The 25,788-nt window shown below is 45.3% G+C and overlaps 1 protein-coding gene across 3 annotated transcripts in view; it reads left to right on the top strand.

The window, feature by feature from the left end:
- Pnpla7 (patatin like phospholipase domain containing 7) overlaps positions 1 to 25,788 on the top strand; it is an 88,197-nt gene that overhangs the window by 27,523 nt on the left and 34,886 nt on the right. For all 3 annotated transcript variants that reach the window (XM_028868699.2, XM_037204709.1, XM_028868700.2), the window contains 6 exons: positions 2,842 to 2,942; positions 3,119 to 3,265; positions 18,884 to 18,961; positions 19,672 to 19,877; positions 22,869 to 23,000; positions 23,876 to 23,999. In XM_028868699.2, the coding sequence (XP_028724532.1) occupies positions 2,842 to 2,942; positions 3,119 to 3,265; positions 18,884 to 18,961; positions 19,672 to 19,877; positions 22,869 to 23,000; positions 23,876 to 23,999 (788 nt within the window). The remainder of the gene's footprint in view (positions 1 to 2,841; positions 2,943 to 3,118; positions 3,266 to 18,883; positions 18,962 to 19,671; positions 19,878 to 22,868; positions 23,001 to 23,875; positions 24,000 to 25,788) is intronic.

Here is a 25,788-nt window from a genome sequence, read left to right as displayed (position 1 = left end):
CAATGTCTCTTCTGAGATTCATGCAATCTTTTAACTGTAATCCTCTGTCCCAGTCGGTGTTGATTTGCATTTTTTAAAAATTATTTGTGTAGGTATATGCATGTGAGTGCTGGTGTTTGTGGAGGTCAGAGGCTTCAGATCCCCCTGGACCTTGAGTTACTGGGGGTTGTGAGCCACCTAGTGTGGATGCTAGGAACTGAATTTAGAAGTCTTCTGCAAGAACAGAACAGTACTGAACCATTTTTCTAGCTTCTAGAACTGGTTTAAATCAGTGATCTTGACCTTAAATTTTCTTTCCAGTTGGAACACCATGGGTAGCCACTGCAGCTTGATGTTCAGGTAGGCACCTGAAGAATCAGAGTGCTTCTCCACCACTCAGAGTAAACACAGTGGACCCTTGTGGCTACAGTCTGGCTTCAGATTTAGCCTGTTTAGCCAGACGGTGGTGGCACACACCTTTAATCCCAGCACTCGGGAGGCAGAGGCAGGCGGATCTCTGTGAGTTTGAGGCCAGCCTGGGCTACCAAGTGAGTTCCAGGAAAGGCGCAAAGCTACACAGAGAAACCCTGTCTCGAAAAACCAAAAAAAAAAAAAAAAAAACAGATTTAGCCTGCTTGAGCTTATACATTCTCTATGTATGTATGTATGTATGTATATATATATATATATATATATATATATATATATATATATATATTTGTATATGTATGTATGTGTGTATGTGTGTGTGTACACTTGTGGAGACCAAAGGACAATCACTGATATCATTTCGCAGGAGCTACGCCTTTTTTTTGAGAGAGGATTTTTCACTGGGAACTGGGGTTTGCCTAGTAGTCCAGACTAGCTAATCTGGCTAATGAGTGAACACCAAGAATCTTCCTGTTTCCACCTCCCAACTGACTTTTCTTTTTATTTATTTAAAAATATTTATTTATTTATAATTTTTCATATTTATTTATTTTATTTGTATGAATGTTTTGCCTGCATATATATATGCATAACACATGTGTGCCTCGTACCTGAAGAGGTCAGAAGAGGGTGTTGGGTCCCCTAGAACTGGAATTACAGCCAGTTGTGAGATGCCATTTGAGTACTGGGAGTCAAACCCATGTTCTCTGCAAGAGCAACAAGTACTCTTAACTGCTGAGCCATCTCTCCAGTCCCTATTCATTTTTATTTTATGTGTATGATTATTTTGACTGCATGTATGTAAGTGACCTGCATGCATGTCTAGTGCTCACAGAGCCCAGAAGAGGAGGCTGGTTTCCCTGACACTGGAGTTACTAGTGGTTGTAAGCTCCCATGTGGATACTACCCACTGAACCATCTCTCAGCCTCATACCTGACTCTTAATGTGGGTGCTGGGGGTATATATATAAATCAGTTCCTCATGCCTGTGTGGTAGGTATTTTATCAACTGAACTGTCTTCCAGATACATGCAAATAGCATGCACACAAAATAAATAAGTAAAAATATAATAAAACATTTTTAAGGGCCGGGCGGTGGTGGCGCACGCCTTTAATCCCAGCACTCGGGAGGCAGAGCCAGGCGGATCTCTGTGAGTTCGAGGCCAGCCTGGGCTACCAAGTGAGCTCCAGGAAAGGCGCAAAGCTACACAGAGAAACCCTGTCTCGAAAAACCAAAAAAAAAAAAAAAAAAAAAAATTTTTAAAAAGCAAGGCCACAAGCCAGGCAGTGGTGGCACACACCTTTTTTTTTCCTCTGATCTTCAGGCAAACTTTATTTATTAACACACAAATAAAATATCACCACATTTCAGCACAAATAAAATATCACCACATTTCCCCTTTTTTTCTAATAAAAATAAAAAATAATAAAAAAGTTATAACTAATATAAGAAAAACAATATATATTAAGTATAATAACTATATACAATATATACAAGCAATAAATACCTCAACAATGTCTAGTCCATTTGCATTTGACAGACTCATTATTGTATTTTGGTAAGTCCAAAATGTACGTGATTTACTTTCTATCCTAACTTATATTACCAACAGAGAACTATCTTATAATGGCTTTCCAATTTATATACTTTACACCTCTATAGTGAGTTTCTTTTCTGAAATTCTTAACAAGGAAAACTGTAACTATCTAATCTTCAACTCCCTCAGAGACCCAAGAAGGAAATAATATTACTTAGTAAAACAGGAAATACAAATAAGCGACTTGCAAAAAAATGGAGTTGACAGAAACAGCCAGCTGCCTGGACAGTCACCTGAGGTTTCTCCGCACAGTTGGGGCATCATCTTCAGCCTATAGGCTTAGCGTATCTGACAGATTCATTTGTGGCGCACACCTTTAATCCCAGCACTTGGGAGGCAGAGGCAGGTGGATCTCTGTGAGTTTGAGGCCAGCCTTGTCTAACAGAGCGAGTTCCAGGACAGCCAGAGCTGTTACACAGAGAAACCCTGACTCAAAAGAAAAAAGAAAAGAAAAAGAAATAAAAGTAAAGCAGGGCTACCACATTTGTTTGGTTCTTCTGCATGTAACTGTTTCTCTTAATGTTGTTTTGACTTAATGTGATGGAACAAGCGCGCCCTCACTAGAAACTGATCCTATGAAGCCAGACAGTCTTGGGCTTCCAACCTCTGAAACCATGGGCTAGATGAGCCTTTGCTTTCTGTAGTACCACCCTTAGATGTCCTGCTGTAGCAATACAAAATGGACTAATTGTGACCAAAAATGCCAGCAATGCAACCTTGCTGTCTGGAGATTTGAGTCTTATCTGCCAAGTTTATGCTAATAGATGTTCACTCAGCCTTCCCATTGTGTGCCTGTGCATATGGGCAGCGAACTGAGTCTTCTTTCTGTTTGCAGAAAGCCACGAGAGGGCCACCTCAGACCTGGGGATGGCATACAACCGTGCCAGGGTTTTGCCACACTCAGATGAGCAGCTTGGGAACTCTGTGGCCAGCAAGGTATATCCCTGCCTCTCTTTATTGTCCCTTTGGGGCCTTGTCTACTCACCTGCTAACTAGTGCTTTGGGATGTGGTCCATATCTGACATCACCAGTATCGGCAATGGGTCATGGAGATGCAGTTACATTCTTTCCTCATTACATCTCTCCTGATGGCTTGTATTTTTTGTTCTAAGTCGAAGAAAAACGTGATTGTTGCAGAGACCCCCTCTGCCATCTTCCACTACTCAGAAAATTCCTGGGATGATACTGGGGCCAGTGGGAAGACAGATGCTATCTTCAAAGCTGCCATAAAGGACCTCCTTACCCTGATGAAGCTAGATGTAAGTGTGTGGGCTCAGAGAGAGGGTGGTGACAATTCCTGATTCCCACAGTACCTGCTTCTTTATTTCCCGTTTGGGGCAGCACATCCTTCTAATGCTCCCTGGGGTGTCTGTGACCTGCACTATGGTCCATGGTCCTCTTCTTTATCCAGCCCTGCCAGTAGTAGGGATCCACATCTGAGGTGTAGCCTTGGCCGAAATCAGTGTATTGGTGAGCTTTTAGAATCACCTGGGCACTCGAAACTACATCTTCCTCACATGTGTTTTTAGTAAATTTTCCCTTTGTTGTTTTTTTGTTTGTTTGTTTGTATGTGTGTGTGGTTGTTTGTTTTTTATTTTGGGTTTTTGTTTGTTTGTTTTTCCAAACAAGCTTTCTCTGTGTAACTCTGGCTGCCCTGGAACTCTGTAGACCAGGCTGGCCTCAAACCCAAGAGATCCGCCTGCCTCTGCCTCCCAAGTACTAGGATTAAAGGCATGCATCACCTCCTCCTGGTGCTGTTATTTTTAAATCTAAGTCTTGCTGTGTAGTCCAGGCTGGCCTCCTGCCTCAGCTTCCTGGGTGCTAGCATGAATAGGCATGTGCCACCATGCCCAGCGTATCCCACATATTTTTTAAGTGCATGAACATATGTGTATATACATGTGTCTTAGTCAATGTTCTATTGCTGTGAAGAGGTGCCATGACCATGGCAATGCTTATAAAAGAAAGCATTGAATTGGGGCCTGCTTATAGTTAGAGGTTTGGTCCATTGCCATCGTGGCAGAAGCATGGCAGCATGCTCACAGATATGATGCTGGAGAGGTAGCTGGGAGACCTATATCTGGATGGACAGGCAGCAAGATGAGAGAGACACTGGGCCTGACTTGAACATTTGAAACCCCAAAGCCTCTAGCCCCCAGCCCCTGTGCATACTTCCTGCAACAAGGCCACACCTCCTAATCCCTGTCAAGTAGTGCCCCTCGCTATTGACCAAGCATTTACATCCGTGAGCCTATGGGAGCCATTCCTATTCAAATCACCACAGTGTGTGTGTATACATGTGGAGACTAAAGAACAACTTCGGTCGTCATCCTCAGGAACATGTGCACCTCCTTTGAGACAGGGTCTCTCATTGCCCTGAAGCCTGCTGGGTAGACTGACAGTGAACTTCCAGGACCCCCTTGTCACTGCTTTGCCAGCACTGGGGTTCTAAGCACATACCACCGTGTGTCTGGCGTTTTAAACATGGCGTCTAGGGATCAAAGTCAGGTCCTTGGGCTTGCAAGGCAAGCGCTTTACTGACTTAGCCATATCCCTAGCCACATCGCTCACGCTTTTAAAAATGTGAAGACCTTGCACACAGAGGCTAGGAAGACACCTGTATTCACTTTCATGAGGACCCACAAAACCAGCTTTATTAGTTACTCTCTTTTGTTGTATAAGGTAGCTTATAGAGGAAAGGGTTTATTTGGGGCTCACGGTTCCAGAGGGATAGGAGCCCATCACCATCATAGTGGGGAGCATGACGGCCATCAGGAAAGCCTGGTGCTGGAGCAGTTACTGAGAGTTCACATCCTGGTCCACAAACAGGAAGCAGAGGCACAACTGGGAATGGTGTGAGTCTTGAAACCTCAGAGCCCACCACCAGTGATACACCGGTCCAAGGCTACATCTCTTAAGCCTTACCGAACAGTTCCACTAACTGGGGACTAAGTATTCCAATATTACAGTCTTTTTTTTTGGTTTGTTTGTTTTTTGAGACAGGGTTTTTCTGTGTAGCTCTGGCTGTCCTGGGTTCACTCTGTAGACCAGGCTAACCTTGAATTCAGAGATTCACCTGCTCTGCCTCCCAAGTCCTAGGATTAAAGGTATATGCCATCACCAACTGGCTAGAGTCATTCTCATTCAGACTACCATACCAGTACATGGATGGAACACAAACCCACTCTGCATATCTCGGTCCAGCCCCCTTCTCCCCAAAAGAGGCCCTTCTCTGTGCCGGGCTGTGCTTCTAGATGCCCTGGTTGATTTCACTTGATCCTAAGCTGAGTAACTGAGGCCAAGTCTGTTCTCTAGAGTGAGTGCTGTGTGCTTAGCGTGTGGATTCACTCACATGGTGGCCTGTAGTTGGAACTGAGTCCCTGTCTTCACTGCCCAGTCTGTGAGTGTATTCATCTTAGTTCTTTGATCGCCCACATTGCTAGAGGACACATGGGAGTGCCAGCCAGGGTTACTTTGAGAGGTTATAGTGACCCAGTTGTTTCCAGTCACTATGGGTTTCTTTTTCTTTTTTTAATATTGCTTTCTCTTTTTTTTATTATTTATTTTATTTATTTATTTTTTTTCTGGAGCTGAGGACCAAACCCAGGGCCTTGTGCTTGCTAGGCAAGTGCTCTACCACTGAGCTAAATCCCCAACCCTCATTATGGGTTTCTTGTTCACCCTTGATGTGGGCCTGGGCATAGATGCTAGGCCATGAACATCCCTAGTTTTCTCCCTCAGAAACTGGGGAGGACTCAACGCTTGTATCATTAGCAGGTGTTGAGAGTGCCAAACTTTCTCTCTCTCTCTGGCTCTTTCTTTCTCTGTGCCCTCTTCTCTCTCTCTCTCTCTCTCTCTCTCTCTCTCTCTCTCTCTCTCTCTCTCTGTGTGTGTGTGTGTGTGTGTGTGTGTGTGTGTGTGTGTGTGTGTTAGGGAGACTCCACTTCCAGAGCCAGATTCTTAGTGAGCTCAAACACCACATCATGTGTACCAAGATGAAAATAGTATATTACAGGCTTTAATACATATACAGTTAGTCCTTGTGTATAGTGCAAGGGAGAGCAGGGATCATACACAGCTTTCCTCATGGGGCTCTGGTTTGCCTTGCATCATACTAGAGCCAGCCTTTCCTAGGGGCTACTGTACCTCTGCTAGGAACCCAGCCTACCCTCTCTTCTTGAGGCCTGCCCATGTCACCTGTGTGTTGCGGGGGAAGGTTGGCTTCTAGAGAAATGGAAGACCATCTCATCACAGCCTCTCCGGTCCTCTGTTCAGAAATGGGGTTTTCCTTGAAATTTTTGTCATTTACCCACAGCTTGTCATAGTCCTTGTTCTGTAGTCCAGACTGCCCTTGAACTTGTGATCTTTCCCCACTGGGGCTTTACGAGTTTAGGATTGCAGGCATACATGACCTTCACCCAGCTTCTGCATAGCCTTTGAACTGGCTCAACCTTTAGGTTAAAGTCAAAGGGTAAAGGGAGGACTGAAAGAAAACCCAGGTACCTCTCTGGTGATCCTTAATGCCTTGATCCCACCTCCAGCTCTTCTAGTTACTCTTAAAGTTTCTGAGTTCACTGATAGTAGCTTTTAAAAACTGTTCATTTATCTATTTATATTCTCCCTCCCTCCCTCCCCCACTCTCTCTCACACACATAAATAAAAGAGAATCTTTAAAAAAAAAAAGACAAGGTAGCCAGGCAAGATGGCTCATGCCTTTGATCCCAGCACTCAGGAGGCAGAGGCAGTTGGATCTCTGAGTTTGAGTCCAGCCGGGTCTATAGAGTGAGTTCAAGGGCAGCCTGGTCTACAGAGTGAGTTCCTAGACAGCCAGGGCTACACAGAGAAACCGTCTTGAAAAAACAAAACAAAAAGACAAGGTAGAGAGCAATTGGGAAGACATTCTGTGTCAACTTCTGCCCTCCACAGGTACATACCACATACACACACACAGAAGATTTTAAGATGGAAAACAGAAGAAAGAAAGTAAAGGGTTCACTGAGAGTAACAAAGCAGGCTGTTGCTCTGGAGGGAACCTAGGACTCCACACATGCTAGGCAAGCACTCTAACACTGAGCTGTTCTCCAGACCACTGGTGGTTTTCAAGGGATTCAGACACAGACTGAGGAAGCCCAGACTGAGGAAGCCCAGTGAGGTTCATACACATGTGACAAGGGAAAAGCCATACTAGCTCTGTCATGTGAAACTGCAGACACCCGAAGGCAGAGAGCAGGTCCCTGTTTAGAATGAAGACAGGCCATATACATGACTCCTCAGCCACAGCACTGGAAGCCATCACCGCCACCACTAGCACCAGCCTGCTGACCAGGGGCTCTTCCCACGATAGTCCTTCACAAAACAAGCAGTGGGGCTGGTCCAGCTCCAAAAGAGTTTGTGCTTAGTATGCACGAGTGTGAACTCTGGTGCATACACAGACCGAGGCAGCAGAGGAGGTGTACCTGTAACGGCCACTCACTTCAGACTAGACAAACACAAACCCACTAGCGGTGGGGCTGTGGCAGTGGCTCAGCAGGCAAAGGTAAAGGCGCGTGCTGTACAAGCAGCACAGCCTGGGTTTGACCCCTGGAACCCGTGTGTGCTGGGTTGAATAAAAAGAGCCCCCATAGGCCCAGAGGGAGTGACAATTTTAGGAAGTGTGGCCTTGTTGGAATAGGTGTGGTCTTATTGGAGAAAGTGTGTCACTGGGGGCAGGCTTTGAGGTTTCGGATGTCTAGCCAGGCCAGTGGAGATCTCACACTCTCTTCCTGCTGCCTGCGGATCCGGATGTAGAACTCTCAGCTACCTCTCCGGCAGACCACAACCACCACACATGCCTACATGCACCTCAAAGTTTTTTGTTGGTTTTTATCTGGGCTTATTGATACACCCATGCAACCCTCTTAGAGGCAGGAGAAAAGCATTTCAATTGGGGCTGAGATGTCAATTGACAGTTCGGGACGCGTAATATTTCCTCCCTGCAGACTGTTTATGAATAGGCGTTCCTTAGGCCCCAGATGAAAATCTGTTGGTCCTTTCCTTTCTATAGGCATGCTCTATTTGTAGATCGCCCATGACGTGGTCGTTGTGCGGTTCTATCATGGCCCTGAGAGCCTTAAGGACCCCATAACCCGGCATCCATCAAGCCTTCCCCAGTGGGTACCGACTTATCTCACCACACTGCCGTAAACCGGTTGCAGTATCCCATGAGCCAAGACCGCCTACTTCCTTCGTTCCCTATAAAGTCTCGACCTCCCTTGCTGATAACGGGGTGTCTCTCTCATTCCACCCCAAGCAGCATGCATACGCGTTTCACAATGGTTTGCTTGTCAGTGCTGCTCGGCTGTGTGCTGTGCTGTTGGTTAGCATGTGCGTGTGTGCTAGCTGTCGGTCGATTGAGAGAGTAGAGAGATGTATGATATGATGAGCCAGTGAGAGACGAGATGGGAGAGAGAGAGAGAGAGAGACCGAGAGGACCACCATGAACAATTATACCTGCCCACTCTAGTCATTTTTTTGGGTGGTGTTGTTAGCTTCACAGATAGATACGATTGAGTGGACTCGCTTGATGAGGCTAGGAAAGTCTGCCAGGTCACTGCTGTGCTGTAGGCCCCCTGACAAGTGATACGTCGTGTGGGAATGAGGGATTGTGCCGTAAGTTTCCAACTTCAGCGGTAGAATTTTGCATTAAACTAGGCAAACGATATCATTTTTGGCATAGCTGGATCCAAGCCACTAGCTGACTGCTCTTTGCTGAAGGAAACTAATGTGGGAAGTGGCCCCTGTGAGCAGCCGGCGGTGCTAGTGGTGCCCAGGTTGCTGCTTCCCCTCCGGGGTGGGGCTTGCGGTCAGTCGCTTTACATTGTTATGGCTTTTGAGTAGCATCTTCATGCTTGATCTAGGAGCGACCTGCTCTCTGCCTTCGGGTGTCTGCAGTTTCACAATTGAAAAAGGCAACCGTTAGCTGCGGTCACTTTGTTCACCTTGTGTATGCCTCCTCCATCCGTGAGAGCCTCCTATCGTGTTGCTGAGGAAATGACCTTGTTCGTCAATAATGACTAGTAGGGGTTGATGAGGAGTAAGCAGCAACTTCTAAGGTGTTTCAGTTGTGCGTATGGTAGCACTATAGGACAGGTGCTGGTAGTATTCTTTCAGTCATTCAATTTGATACCTGATCAGTTCTAACTAGAGGAATTGAGCTCGCATCTCGCACTACTCTGATGGATGATATCTAATGAGCAATGTGAGTGTGGTAAGATTCTCTTGTTTTTAACTTCCTTCTGTCTCGCCTTTCTTGCTAAGTGAGATCCGCTTTACCTGTTTACTTATTGTTTGTCGCTGTTTGTTTCTTGTTTGGTGTGCTCCCTTCTTTTTGGTTTTGCTGGTGTGAAATTATTTAATTTCCTGTGTTCCATGGGTGTAGCCTTAACGCTCCTTGGTTGGAGTTTTCTTTCTAGTATCCTTCTCGCTAGGGACTCGATATTATTAGTAGTACTTCAGAGAGATGTGTGTGAAATTTGACGCTGTTGTAAATGTAATATGCTTACGTCTTTCTCCATCTATGTGGGGTATAATGTGTGGAAGGCAAGTTAATTGTGCTACAGCAGAATGTCTTGCCCAAATAACTCTAACCTATGTCTTTTTTGTTTGTTGTTATTCAAAAGACGGTTGATTTATATAGTTAAGCCTTTCGGGCTTGGGTGCATTTGGATGAGTCCTTCTCTTAGAGTCTGCTCAGGCACTAAGTAAATTGTTCCTCAGAGCTACTTCTCGTGCTTTTAAGCAGTCTAGCAGTCGTGTGGACCCAGTTCGGAACTGTCTAACTCATAATCTATATAGGGTGTATGCTGCTTCTCACGTATGGACTACTTGACGCTATTCTTTCAATCTATATCGAGGCATTGTCGAACTGAGAGCTACTTTCTGCCTCCTTCGTGTGAGTCGCTGGGATCATTAGTGTATTTAGACTGTATACAGGAGTCGTTAACGCTGTAAGCATTGTTTGCCTGGTACAATTTGAGCTTGGTAGTTTTTTTATTTATTGTCTTTAAAGTAGTACTCCCTTTTTTTATAGGTTCTATTTTACTTCGCTTTGCCTTAGAGTGAAGAAAAAGTATAGCGAGTGGTGGGTGTCAGTGGAATGGAGTCACGGTTGGAAAGAAAATATTAATACCTGGGTCTAATATTTGAAACAGGTAGTTGTATTATTTTAATACACACTCATATAGCTACCCTATTATATTGATGACTTACTGCAGAACCTGTTTTGGAGGATGTCACGTTAACTATGTGCTAATGAAGTGTCACGGATTGGTTGGCTGAGTGACTATATAGGTCTATATCAAAGTTTCGATTTGACACAAAGGTGGTATCATCAATTTCTCTAGTTGTGATTCTTCAATCTACCTTTTTGAGGTGTCTTCCTCATCCATTCTCCTCCTTTTAATATTTTTTGGAACGTTGTAAACCCTAAAAGACTGTGGTTCGATCATGCTAAGTGTCCTGTCTAATTTAGCCGTCTTACTGTAACTATGAAGTCTCCAGTTCGCCGCGTAAGAGAGTCTATCGCTCATGTTAGTCGTGTAGCAAATTCTCTAAGACTCGTTAAAGTTATTATTGCTTCTCAGTGGATGAAAATGCCAATTCACCATATGCTTCTAAGCGTGCGCTGTTCACTGGAATATCTAACACGACTACAAGTTGACTTGACTCGTCAGTGGAGTACAATTTTTGATCAATATACACTATGTGCTATTACGTTGAAGGAGACTTAACTTCCATTTCTCTGCCATAGTTTGAATCTTGCATAGTTTATAGGTCACATATCCTGGATTTCATTGTGACAGGTGTTTCTCACTTATTGGACATGTGTCATTATGGACCTCTTATTCATCAATCCTTCATCATACACTAGGTTGAAGCTTTAAAGCCCTTTTCTTTGCTCATGTAAATATCCATACGATGTTGGCCACAAGGTAGTACATGCAGGGGCTTGCATGTAGTGAGACACGTCAGAAAGAGAGGGAGGAGCTAAGCCTTGAGGCTTCTTGATATTAGCGAGGTAGCTCTTATCGATTATCTCGCTACTGGATTGTATGGCTTATTGTGCTCTTTACTTAGTACTTGTGACTATGGCATCTCGGAAAGTGTGGAAGAGCCGCTGAGATATGCTACCCGAATCTGAGAGTGCTGACACGCTCGGTGTTACATCGAGTCCTTTGGGTACTTTTCTTCGTACGGATGTATGTTGTCTATTCCCTTTGTGGATTTCCATGCTCATCCCTCTCTGGTGCGTCTGAGCCTTGTGCGGCTAATGTTGACGGCTAGGGGGGTTCTCCACAATGTATTGCGGGGTTGGGGAAAAGCAGGAGGATGGGGAAAAGGAATTGGGACTAAAGCCTGAGGTAGAGTATACCTACTTAGAGATGTGGATGGAGGCTCCACGGATAGGTGGCCTACTGGAAATCATTTTTCTTGCGTACACTCATGGATGGTCCAGCGGTTGGTCTGTGGTTGAGGCAGTGAGTTGAGCTCATCCTTCACCATCAAGTAGTCGGGTCTGCTGTGGGGACACAGTAAGATGAGAGACCGCGCCGTCGCGCGAAGATCATGCGGATTGAGAGATAGCAGACATCTCGAGGTTGTGGAGGCCATGGGCAGAAGCACGCATGCGACGCGCAAGTGTGAAGCTGGCAAGAGTTTTTCTCTCTGGGTCCGGCCAAGCCCAGCACATAACCGACAGCCCCCACGGTTCAATCACAAATAAAACAAGCCAAAAATCACACACACTCACACCAGAGAAGAGAGAAGAGAGAGAGAGAGAGGAGAGGAACAAAGAGAGAGAGAGGAGAGAGAGAGAGAAGAGGGCACAGAAGAAAAGAAAGAGAGAGAGAGAGAGAAAGTCTTGGCAACTCTCACCAACCTATGCTATGATAAGCAAGGCGTTTGAGCCACATAGACTCCCTCCCCAGTACTCTGAGGGAAGAAACAAGGAATGTTTCCATGGCCTAGCATCTATGCCCAGGCCACTCAAGGGTGACAGAAACCCCCATTAATGAGCGGTGTAGGGGATTTAAGCATCAGTGGTAGAGCACCTTGCGTAGCTAAGCACAAGCACTGGGTTTAGGTCGCTTCCAGCTCCAGAACAAAAATAAATAAACTAAAATAAATATAATAAAAAAAAGAGAAAGCATATTAAAGAAAAGACAAAAGAAACCGCATAGTGACTGGAAACAACTGGGTACTATAACCTCATCAAAGTAACCCTGAGGCTAGGCACTCCAATCGTGTCCTCTAGCAATGTGGCGTCAAAGAACTAAAGAGTGAAACACTACACAGACTGGGCAAGTGAAGACGGGAACTACAGTGCCAACTACAGAGGCCACCATGTGAGACGAATCACACGACTAAGCACACAGCACTCACTCTAGAGAACAGACTTGGGCCTCAGTTACATCAGCTTAAGATCAAGTGAAAAATAACCAGGGATCCTAGAAAGCGACAGCCGGCAAACGGAGAAGAAGGGCCCTCATTTGGGGAGAGGGGGCTGGGACCGAGAGTATGCAGAGTGAGGTTTGTGTTCCATCCCTGTCACTGGTATGGATGTATGAATGAGAATGACTCTAGCAGTTGGTGATGGCATAAAAGACACTTTATCTAGGACTTGGGAGGCAGAGCAGGTGAATCTCTGAAAGTTCGAAGGTTAGCCTGGTAACTACAGAAGTGAACCCAGGACAGCAGACTACACAGAAAAAAACCCTGTTCAAAACACAAACAAACCAAAAAAAAGACTGTAAATCATTTGGAAAAACTTGAGTCCCAGTTATGGAAACTGTTTCGGGATAAGGCTGATAACGAGATCGTTAGCCTGGACCGGTGTATCAAGCTGGTGGTGGCTCTGAGGTTTCAAGACATCACACCAATTCCAGTTGTGCCTCTGCTTCCATGTTTGATGGACGAGGTGATGGAAACCTCTCAGTAAACTGCTTCCAGCACAAGCATTTCCTGATGGCCGTCATGCTCCCCAACTATGAGGTGATGGGTCTCCTATGCCTCTGGCACACCGTGAGCCCCAAATAAACCCTTTCTCTATAAGCCTACCTTATACAACAAAAGAAGAGTAACTAATAAAGCTGGTTTTGTGGGTCTCATGAAAGTGAATACAGGTGTCCCTTCCCTAACCTCTTGTGAAGGAGTCTCTCACATTTTCAACGTGAGCGATGTGGCTAGAGATATAGGCTAAGTCAGTAGAAAGCGCTTGCCTTGACAAGCCCAAGGACCTGACTTGATCCCTAGACGCACATTTTGAAAACGCAGACACACAGGTGGTATGTGCTTAGAACCCGCAGTGCTGGGCAAAAGCAGTGACAAGGGGGTCCTGGAGTTCACCTGTCAGTCTACCCAGCAGGGCTTATCAGGGCAAATGAGGAGACCTGAGTCTCAAAAGGAGTGCACATGTCTGGGATGACGACCGAAGTTGTTCTTGTCTCCACATGTATACACACACACTGTGGGTGATGTTGATAGGAATGGCTCCCATAGGCTCACGGAATGTAAATGCTTGGTCAATAGCGAGGGGCACACAAACTCTGACAGGAGATTAGGAGGTGTGGCCCTTGTTTGCAGGAAAGTATGCAAGCAGAGGGCTGGGGGCCCTAGAGCATATTAGGGATTTCAAAATGTTCAAGAGTCAGGCCGTGTCTCTCTCATCTTCTGCCTGGAGTCCATCCAGTATAAGGTCTCCACAGCTACCTCTCCAAAGCATCAAATATCTGTGGAGCACTGCTGCCATGACTTCTGCCACGATGGAAATGGACAACCCTACTATAATCACGGCCCCAAGTTCAATGCTTATCTTTTATAAGCATGTGCATGGTCCATGGCAGCCATCTTCAAGCAATAGAACATTGACTAGAACACATGTATATACACATATGTTTCATGCACACTTAAAAATATGTGGGATACGCTGGGGTAAAGCATGGGTGGCAACAATGCCTATTCATTGCCTAGCACCCAGGAGCTGAAGGCAGGAGGCCAGCCTGGACTACACAGACAAGATTAGATTTAAAAAAACACAGCAACTAGGAGGAGGATGATGCATGCCCTTTAATCCTACGTACTCTGTGTGTGTATATGGCAGGCGGATATCTTTGGTTTGAGGTCCACGCCTGGGGTCTACAGAGTCCAGGGCAGGCAGAGTACATCGAGAGAAAGCTTCTGCTTTTAGGAAAATCCAAATCTAAATCAAAACTGTTATGGACCACTAATGAGACTACAAGCCTACTCCACGCACGTACTCATACGTTACTCTTCACATCTATACTATAAATAACCACACTCTCAATCCATAATAAACTCACTATCCTACAATGGGAATAAGAGTTTCTAGTATAGAGAAAATTCACACTCGTTGAGGCGAATGACTGTATGTTCGACGAGTGTCGACCCTAGTGCGATTTCGAGGTTGCCTGGCATGCACGCTCGCATACTTCACCTACGCCACTTCCTGTTCTCTCTAGATATTTCTGCTGGTAGCCATATCCACCGCCTAACTCACTCACTATGTCTCTGTCGTATGGCTCTATAACGTCGCTCCGAGGTAGAGTGGCTGTTATATATATGAAGAATAGTGTAGACCCAATCGAGAGACGCAACTCAGTGAATGTGTTGACACATAGCACAGACAACTGCCACAGCAGAGGAGTCCACAGAAGATCTTGTCTGGAGTTCTCAACCAGCTAGAGTGGTGAAGCTTCCATCTAGAATGCGCTGAAAGCATGTGAGGGCCATAACAAACGCGACAGATTACTGAATGCACCACTAAGGCCTTGACTTGTTGTGCGCGTGACTGAATGGGAGTCCGTATCAGACTCTTGAGCTTGGAAATGTTTGCCCAAGTTTGGGGATATAAGTTTCGGCTCTTATCTTGAGCCTATCACATTGTGACTTCTTTAGCTATCTGAGTTGTAGTGTAGAGAGAGAATCTTTCCGCTATTTCATACGCTACACTTGTTGATGAATGGTGAAGGATAGCCATCCGAGTTCTCTTCCACGAGGTGCTAGCGCACACGATGGAATCAGATCGATTAGCACAGTCAACGTGTGCAAATTGTATTTTGTGGGCACCTGGGAGGTAGTGGAAGAATGTGTATCTAAGAGTGGTAAGTCGCTCTGTGTTACCATTATGGGTGTAAAGTTGTTTTGCTATCTCTTGTCGTAAACTTCATCTGAGACAATGAACATTACATATGTCCATCTGAGCGTAGTCGAGCATGAGAGTGACAGATAAGAAGATGTAAACCTGTCTTATCTCGCGAATTACTCCACAGCATATGAGCTCCATAGGGGGAGTATGGTTCCACTTCATAGGTGTAGGGTAGGCTGTTTGTCTTAGTTAGTTTATTGTGTATACTTAATTCTATTTTCTCTCTTTTTTTGTGTGTGTGGTGTGTGTATGTGTGTATTGTATGTGTAGTGTGTGTGTATGTTGTGTATGTATGTGTTGTGTATGTATGTATGGTGTGGTGTATGTGTGGTGTGTGGTGTGTGTTGTGTGTATGTATAAAGAGGCCCAGTCGTGTGAGGTGTTGTGTTAGTGTGTGTGGTGTCAGGGGGTTGTGTTGGAAGTGATGTCGCTGAGTGATGATGAGTGTAAATACACCACCAGTTCAAGGATCGAGTAGTTCAAGGAGAGGGACACGAGAGAGGCAAATTATGAGCGCTGCTGTTTGGGACGTGTCACAAGAGACGGCTAGTTTCAAAGTGGTGGCACGGGAAACCTAGATGAGAGGTCCTTGCAATTAAGAGCGATTTTGTTGCTGTCTCACACTTACACCAGAGGACTACGGTTTTATTGGATTCGGACCAACTTCCACGCGAGTCACTGTGGGGCCAGACTTCGGTTGTACGGAATCTTCTTGTAATTCTTGCCAGAATTCAGGATATAGTGAACGACTACTCACGCTTCCTGCCCTCTACTTAAATGCTCATCGTGACCTCGACACATGCACAGTGGCACAGCAGATCATGAGTGAGTCGTTACTATCATCGTCTAATAATTAGAGCCATACACCCATACTGAGAGTACATTAAGATACATGAAAATAAATATACTGACAAAGCAATCATTGTTGTGATATCTATAGTGGACTATGTCTTGGGGCATTTTTGTTTGGTTGCATATCAGCATGTTTAAGTTCCCATTTTCGGTGAATTGCTTACAGAGGAGAGTCAGTGGTATGGAGTACATAATAGACTGGGGATGAGCATCGATAAAAGTATGGGCATCATTAATGCCGTTATGCCATTGTGACCGTAGAGAGACGAGTTGTGGAAGTTACCCTCAAAGACTTGGTTGGCATATTGGGATCGAACTCTCCTGAGCTTCGAGGGACAGGAGCTTAGGTTCCATCACGTTGCTTAAACAGCTCTATAACCCACCAGAATTGAACGAAGACACATAGCTACAAAACTGCGCCCACAGAAAAAGATAAACACATATCATCAAAATAGATGGTCAAGCACAAATGCATAGTTGGAATTCAATGCGCGTAATATTAGTGTCTATCTCTTGCTATCTCCTTTTCTTTTTTCATAGTTCTCGGATTGACGTTCGAAGAGGTTTTTTCGCTGTGTATCAGCTCCTGGTCGGGACCTCCATCGAAACATCGCGAAGGACGAGAGCACCATCGAGTTCATGGCAGGTTGTGCTCTTGTGTACTACACTCACTAGAGATCACTGCGCTACTCAGCGCTCTGCTCGCAGGTGCATGGGGATGTTAGATTGGTGCCGTCGATCGCAAAAAATATATACTCGAATACTGCAACACAGATTTCTTAATAGAGATGTCAGCACACGAGATTGTAGAAGTATATGTAACAGGTGGCATGCAGAATCGACGATGTTTATAATACATCAGACAGCGCACAACCCGAACTGTATAGAGACATGTGAGTGGCTGACGAGTAGACACCAGAACAGCACCACCTCAGTGTGACACACCATAAGAGAGTCCCACCGCAAGCTGCCTACGTTACTCATCACGGAGAGTGTCACTCTATATTTAGTCGTTTTTGTATTTCCCTGATTTTACTGTAATACTAAAAGAGTATTTACCTTTTCTAGGTACTTCTGGGAGGCGTAGTAATATGGTGATAGTTATGAGGATGTACCTTTATTTTTGTAACAAGGGAGTATTTTCCTTCTGCTTTGATAGAAAGTTAGGTTGTTCCATGGAGCCATGTGCTTTAGTCCCTTCTGGGTCTTGCTCGAGGCCATTCTCGAGACTATAGTGATCTGTGCACTGTCAATAGGAGGTTTGGGTAAGATTTCACACTGTTTAGAGTGAGGGCAATATGTCATATATTAGGGACCCTTAAGAAGATGAGTGATTCGTCTCTTTGTCTCTTGTGTTCATAACAGTAGTATCGAGGACACTGAGATTTTGACGCAGTAGTAGAATAATCACGCTGGAATCTATCCTGGTTGGGAACGTCTAACAAAAAAATATTGATACAGCAATGTACTAGAGAGAGGTCCACTTCTGTCAAATGCAGCTGAGTTGGGGGCACTAGACATATGCGTGTTGTAGGGTATTCCCCATCTAGCCTTTGTTACTTACTATTGTTAGTTATATTCTATCCATATATTTTTCTTCAATGAATACTTTTATTTTTATTTCGAGATTCAGCTTCTCTTTTTATAATTTTAGTTATAGACCTAAACTACTTTTTTCACTTATTTTTTATTTTTATTACGCAAAACATATATTTGTGTTGGAAATGTGGTGGATATTTTATTTGTGCTGAATGTTGTAGGGTTGATATTCTAGCAATTAATTGTGGTTGTGATTAATATACAGATATTCGGAGCTTGTCTAAATGCCCTTGAGAGAATCATCGGAGAGGTATAAAAAAACCACTGAGTGTGTAGGTGCTGTTAGAACACGTGAGAGAGCCTGGCTGTTGGTCTCTACTGCACTATGTAGGCCTATCTTATAAAAAATTTTTTTGTTCTTTTTTTTTTTTTATATGGCCTACTTGTATTCCTATCGACGAGACCCGGGTCCTACTTGCTACTCTGTTGTCACGACTATCGGTGCGGGCCTATGCCTGGTAAGCGTGGCATTATTCTTCACTTTTTGTCACATTGCTCTTATGCGCTTTTGCTCTTGACTTTTCTTTATTATATTGTATATGTCACCAAGAGCTGTGAATCTAAATACTTGGACTTTTTTCAGGCCAGGGCAGGTATCATGCCCACATACATACAGATACTCAGTCCCTGCATGCTCTTGTCTGCTTTGGCATTCCCTGGTCATGTTTAATTCCAGCCTGTTCCTGACCTTATGTGGCATGAAGAAAAGCCAAATTTTGCAGGTGGGATGGGAGATGGTGCCCTAGTTAGATTTATCTAAGATGAGCCCTTGTCTCCAGAAGGAAAGAAAAAAAGAAAGAGCAAGAACTGTCATGCTGGACCTGAAATTCTGAGATGAAATGATTCTGCCTTGGTTTCCTGGGTGTTTGGGATTATAGGTGCACACTGCTACACTTGGCAGTTTTTGTAATGAGTATGGAAAGGGTACCCCAGTTTCTTGTTTTCTCTTTTTGACCTTTATGAAATAAACTGCCTTTTCGTACTGAAATTAAATTCGTTGTCTGTCCTGTGTAAGTTCACAAGCATATTGGTCTGCATCTCTGCTGTATTCCACTGATCTTTTATGCAGAATACTGCCTTGTCCATGTTAGTAGACAGTCCCTAGAGAAGCACTTGATATAGCCATACCCATGGTGCTTCTGTCCTATCCTCTCAGGCCCCATCTCTTGTGCCTTCACTTAAGTACCTCTTCATGTTCCTTCTTGAAATTTGTTCTATGTTTTAGGACCCATCCCTCTTGGATGGCCGGGTGGCATTTCTTCATGTTCCTGCAGGCACCATAGTATCCAAGCAGGGAGATCAGGTAAGTGAAGGACCTCAGTCCTAAAGGACTGGTCATCGAACTGCCCAGCCCTGCAGCTCTGTGCTGGGTGGAGTGTGGGTGAGGCCACAGTGGTTGGAAGTTGTCCCAAGTACCAGACTGCTTGCCTCTGGGCACTGTCTTGGTCTCTAGGCAGCTTGGGCCTAGATGGTGGGCTTCTCTATGCTTGTGCCTGCTACTTTGGCTCCTCTTCTGGAACCTAAGGACTTGGGGTGAGAAGATTTGCAGAGTCCCATAATAGATGCTAAGAAGTTGGGATTTGGCCCTGCATGTTTTTGTGGATGTTGGATCAAAATATGTGACTCTAAAGGGTAACAGAGATGTAGCCCTATAGACAGCTTCAAAGGGATGGGCTGCACCTTCACCTCTGTAGGAAATTGGCTGACATGTAGAGCAGTAAAAGGGCGTGTGTGGAGGAAAGGTATATGTGTCTGAGATTTGAAAAACTAAATTTCCTAAATAAATCCTAGGCACCACTCAATTAAATAATAGAGCTATAGAACTGCTGTTTCAGTGGAAACATGTGCCCAAGTCTAGGTTACATATAACCTAGAACAGGCAAAGAAGCCGCTGCTTGTACCATGTGTGACTGGGGGGGGGGCTCTCTGTGAACCTCCCGGGTTCTGGGCCCATGGGGCATCCTGGGTCACTATCACATACATCTTCCTGAAGCCAGCCTCTGTTTTTATCAGGATGTCAATATCTTGTTTGTGGTCTCCGGGCTGCTGCATGTCTACCAGCAGCAGATCGACAGCTTGGAGGATACCTGCCTCTTCCTCACACACCCTGGGGAGATGGTGGGACAGCTGGCAGTGCTCACCGGAGAGCCCCTGATGTTCACCATCAAAGCCAACAGAGACTGCAGCTTCCTGTCCATCTCGAAGGCCCACTTCTATGAGTGAGTCACCTTGCTCCCTTCCCTGAGCCACTCGGAATGCTGGGGGCACTTTCTATGCCCCTCTCTGTCCTGCTCACCTGTCTCCTGGGTCGTCTGTCCCCGAGGGCTCTCAGGGCTAGGCCTCCTGCTGGCCTGCCCTGGCTCTTTACATCTAGGTGGCTGCATACATTGGTACCCATACACAGGCCCAGGTGTTCAGTCAGAGAACCTCCACCTGGCTTGTGATATCTGACATAATGCTGACACGATGCTGCTTTCTCTATTGGTTTATGGCTCTGGCCCAGTCCCATCTCTTTGTTGGTACATTCTGTGGCCACACATACTGGAATTAGGGTCTAGCTCATTGCCCATCTGCCTGTTCACAGTAGATGAGGTCTGGGTGGAAAGGCAGGATGTTGGTCATGGAATGTCCTCCTCACTCTCCTTCCTTAAGTGGGACAGAAACTATTATCTACCTATCTACCAGCTGTGATGTCCTCAGCTTGTCTGAGAAGCCACGGGCTGTATCCTCCGCTGGCCTTCCTGCTTGTCCCTGTGAGTTCCAGAGCACAAGATTAAAAACTATCTTAATTTGTTCCTTTTTTTTTTGGGGGGGGGGGGGTGTTGGTCCATCAGAGTCCACAGTTTTTCTGAGCTGCCTACCCTCATAGTTATCTGTGCTAGCCAGCGTCCGTCTTTCTATCCACATTGCTGGAAGGCCTCTTCTTCATCCATTGTGATTCCTGCTATGACCTTGTAGCTCTCCTGTTTTAAAGTCGGATACGTGCTCAGACAGAGAATGGAGGTCAGGGGCCAGAAGGTAGTAGAAGCACAGCAGCTTAAAAACCCTGTTTCCAGGCTGGAGAGATTGATGGCTCAGCAGTTAAGAGCACTGGCGACTCTTCCAAAGGACCTGGGTTCAATTCCCAGCACCCACATGGCAGTTCACGACTGTCTGTAGCTCCAGTTCCAGGGGATCTGGCATCTTTACACAGACATACATGCAGACAAAACCCTAATGTACATAATAAATAAATAAATAAATCTTTGAAAAAGCATTTCAACCAAAGTGCTTCCAAATCAGTAGTAGGTGCCAGGAAAGGGAAGGCATTCTCCTGATGTAGCCTCCCTCTCCTAGGGCTTGCTTGAATACCCTGGCCTGGTACCCTGATGCTGGGTCCCCTGATATTCTCAATATGCTGGGGTGAGGACCCCATTTACAGATGGGAGGCATACCCAGACAGCTAGAACTGTGTCCCTCTGTTAGCAAGAGGCGCCAGGATGAAGTTGAGTTGCGTGGATCTACTCAGAGATACAGAACATCTTCTCAGTCTGCTGTCCCTGCCCCTGTCTGTCTGTACCAGGGAATGCTCAAGAAGGATAGTCAGAAAGGTCAACAGGAACTGCCTCCTATGGTTGCCAGGACCCTATGGCCTTGCTCTCTTTCTCTTTGCTCCTTTGGCCTTGGCATAGCCTTGCCCATGCATGTGTGTCTGTCTGTTATCCTACAAATCTAGGTAGGATGTGTGTGTGTGTGTGTGTGTGTGTGTGTGTGTGTGTGTGTGTGTGTACATGTCCTTGTCCACGTTTGAGTGTGTCTGGGTTCCTCTTATGTGTGTCTATATGTCCTTATGTTTCTCTGTGGGCCTTCGTGTACATATGTATTTGCATATCTTTATCTATGTCCACATTTGTGTGTATGTGCACATATGGATATCCTTGTTTATATATGTACATGTCTGTTTCTGTGACCTGTTAATGTGTTTGTATTTATGTGACCTTGTTTACATATTTTTGTCTATGTGTGCATGTGTTACATGTCCTTATCCGTGTGTATCTCTATGTCTATGTGTGCATGTGTTACATGTCCTTATCCGTGTGTATCTCTATGTGTCTATATTTTCTGTGTGTGCATGTCTTTGAATGTCCTTGTCTGCGTGTATGTGGCTGTATATGCATAACAATCCTGATACAGGACTGGAGAGATGGCTCAGAGGTTAAGAGCACTGGCGGATCTTCCAGAGGTCTTGAGTTCAATTCCCAGCAACCACATGGTGGCTCAACCATCCATAATGAGATCTGGTGCCCTCTTCTGGCATGCAGACATACATGCAGGCAGAACTCTATATATATAATAAATAAATTTTTAAAAAAATCCTGATATAGGTATTTCTCACTCTACAAACACAGTCCAGCACATGTCCTAGGGACTCTCATCCAATCTTGGGGATAAAATTATATCCAGTTGGCTTCTCTGAAGCTATCATCATTTGTCTTACTACCCTGGGATGGTGAAGGGACTCCCATTATCTATTGCACGGAACAATGCTCTGTTTTCCTGTGTCTTCTGGACTGGCAGCTCCATCTCCTGTTACTTGGCCAAGGTCTGGAGTCCCTCAGCCTTGGTTCTATCCTGCCCAGTGCATAAATAACCCATGAGCTGACCCACAGCGCTGGAGCTATCACAATAGCCCTGCTGTTGCCCTGCCTTCCACAGTCTGTCCACACAGTCACCAGAGAAATGACAGTGTTCTTGGGTCAGAACCCTAGGCATTCTGTAACTACCCAGGGTAGACTCTGTGCCTTCTAGGTTCAAAGCCCCCTGAGGCAACTTTGCTAGCATGCCTACCTCATTGTATTTGGTGCTGTCTACACTCATGGGTCTGAGTATGTGGTGGGTGGAACCTTGCTGCCCAAACCTGGAGCTTATGTGTGGCCTATGTTCCGGGGACCTTAATGAAGTGGACAGCCCTGTGGGTGGTCTTCTCCTATTTCCCCAAATCCATTGTCCCTGTGCAGCTAAGAGCAGATGGCTGCCTAGGCACCATCCTGTCTCAGTCCTCAGTGTCTTTTTCCTTCAAGTGAACATTGTGTGGTAGGCTGCTTGAAGTTCTGCCTGCTCTCAAATGCTGAGAGTCTGTGTGAGGAGTGGATGTAGTAGGATTGGACTTAAGATTGGGAGGTGAGCAGAGACCCTGATGGAAATGGAAATGACTTGAGATTGCACGACAGGATCATGAGGAAACGGCCAGATATCGTCCTGGGCGTGGCACACACAGTTGTGAAGAGGATGTCGTCCTTTGTACGGCAGATTGATTTTGCTCTAGACTGGATGGAAGTAGAGGCTGGGCGTGCCATATACAGGTGAGGCTCACAGATGTCCAGTGTACAGCAGAACCCACAGTATATAGAGGGGCCCAAAGGTGTGCAGTGTACAGAGGTCTGCAGGTGTCTCCATCACTGCATATCCCTATTGACATACAGTAGTTTTGCTAACAGACAAGACTCTAGACTGTGAAGGTTGTACAATGAAAAGGGTAAGTTTCCTTATCCATTCCTCCACTCCTGGTACCCATAGTAACATTCTTTGACATCATCGTGGGTTCTGTGCATATACATAGACACAAAAGCATCTTCAACAAACATCTTTCCATGTGCATACACACAAACCCACGCCGTGCTATCAGAAGACCCAAGAGCCATTTGAAGTGGCTTTGTAAGGTGCTGCTGCTGTGCTGACTGACTCTGGCTGGGCCACCTTTGCTGGCTTCACCTCTGCTCAGGTCACAGACAGACCTAGATTGAAGCTATCGATATTTGTTGCTGCTTAAAATTTAAGCCAAGAAAAAGTTAAAATTATTTGAAGTAGTAGTAAACCCATGTGTTAGCACAAATATTTTAAAGTGAAAAGTAATTACATTTTAAAAATTGTTATTTATTTACTTACTTACTTATTTAAGTGAAGGTCTCACTATATAAGCTTGGCTGGCTAAGAATTCACTCTGTAGACCAGGCTGACCTCTAACTCACAGGGATTCACCTGCCTCTGTCTCCTGAGTGCAGTGATCAAAGGTGTGTGCCACCCCTGCCTGGCAAAGTAACTGTACTTTACAAACCATAAATTACCCAGAAGTCTACATTCTTTTAATTTGTTGCATCCTGGGATCTAGTTGGCTGTTAAGAAGCTGGCTCTGTGAGCAGCTTAGGCAGGTGAACTGAGCACTTTTGTATCTCTGCAGGCAAGGGGACAAGTCTGACTGCACATACATCGTTCTCAGTGGCCGGTTGCGCTCTGTGATCCGGAAGGATGATGGGAAAAAACGCCTGGCAGGGGAATATGGCCGCGGAGACCTTGTTGGTGTGGTAGGTGTCAGCTACCCTCTTTGCCTTCTATGATTCTCTGGAATCTGCCTGAAGAGGAGGAGGAAGCCTGAGTGACCTGCAGAAGGATAGCCATCCCTGACGCCTCCCTGCTGGTCCTGTCCTTTGTCTAGAATCCTATCTTAGCCTTCTGGGAGGTCCAAGATTCTGGTCCCTGGTTTCTGGCTGCTTTCTTGAACCCAGCCAGTACTGAAGCCGTGGTGGATAGTATCTAAAAGGACTTGACTGAGGGTAACTAGCAGCTTATCCTAGCTTCTCAATGCAGCCTACATAGGCAGGTTTCTCTGTCCTAAACTGTACTGATCAGCCCCTGGATGTTGCAGTGTTGGGCTTGTAGAGCTATATAAGGACAGTAAATTCCAACCTGCACTCTGGCTTCTAATGTTTCAATTTTTTGTTTGTTTTTCTCTTGAGACAGGGTCTTACTCTAGCCCAGGTAGGCTTGGAACTCACCATGAAACTTGAGCTGGCCTCAATGTTTACATAGTGGTCTCACTATTGCCTCAGCTTCCTGAGTGTAGACTACAGGCTTTTAAAGCAGTAAACTGTAGTCAGAAGATTTCTCAGGTCCCGCAGCCACTTATAAAATAATCACTCAGAGGTTTATATTAATTATAACTATAACTGCTTGGCCATTTTACTGACTAGCTCCTATGCTTAAATTAACCCATAATTCTTATCTATATTTAGCCACGCGGCTTGGTACCTTTTCTCAGTTCTGCCTTGTCATCTTGCTTCCTCTGTGTCTGGCTGGCAACTCCTGACTCCACCCTTCCTCTTCCCAGCATTCTCCTAGTCTGATTGCCCCACCTATACTTCCTGCCTGGCTACTAGCCAATCAGCATTTTATTAAACCAGTGTACAAGAGCATCATCCCACAGCAGTAAACCTATACAGATCAGCACAAATATACATATTTTAAAGTGCATGAGTGTTTTGCCTGTAGATATGTTTGCATGCCTGGCATATGGGTCTGGTGCCCACAGAGACTTAAAGAGGGCATCAGAAGGCTGAGGCAGGTGCATCTCTGTGAGTTCTAGGCCAGCCTGGGCTAGAATAAAAAAAAAAAAGAAAGAAAGAAAAGGAAGAGAGCATCAGCTCCTCTGGAACTGGAATTACAGATAATTGTGAGCCATTTTGTGGGTGCTAGGAATCAAACCCAGGCCCTTTGGAAGAGTAGCCAGCGCTCTTTTGTTTTTGTTTTGTTGTTTGTTTTTTAAGACAGGGTCTCATTATGTAGCTTTGGCCATCCTAGAACTCATGCTGCAGCTAGTGCTCTTAACCATGGAGCCATCTCTCTACCCTAAGCACAAATATTTCTTAAAAATAACTGTACTTTGGCCGGGCAGTGGTGGCTCATACCTTTAATCCCATCACTCGGGAGGCAGAGCCAGGCGGATCTCCGTGAGTTCGAGGCCAGCCTGCTCTATAGAGCGAGGTCCAGGACAGGCACCAAAACTACACAGAGAAACCCTGCCTTGAAAAACCAAAAAACAAACTGTATTTTTTTTGGTTTTTCGAGACAGGGTTTCTCTGTGTAGCTTTGCGCCTTTCCTGGAGCTCACTTGGTAGCCCAGGCTGGCCTCGAACTCACAGAGATCCGCCTGGCTCTGCCTCCCGAGTGCTGGGATTAAAGGCGTACGCCACCAACGCCCGGCTAAACTGTATTTTATAAACAAACAAAAATTACCTGAAAGACTATATTCTTTAATTTGTTGCATCCTACGGTCTGGTTAGCTGTTTTTTGTAACCCCACCACATCCTGCTCAGT

The sequence above is a fragment of the Peromyscus leucopus genome, chromosome 4 (assembly GCF_004664715.2).
Source record: "Peromyscus leucopus breed LL Stock chromosome 4, UCI_PerLeu_2.1, whole genome shotgun sequence".
Taxonomy (NCBI): Eukaryota; Metazoa; Chordata; class Mammalia; order Rodentia; family Cricetidae; genus Peromyscus; species Peromyscus leucopus.
The sequence above is the reverse complement of the archived record's forward strand: the minus strand, read 5'-3'. Positions and strand labels throughout refer to the sequence as shown.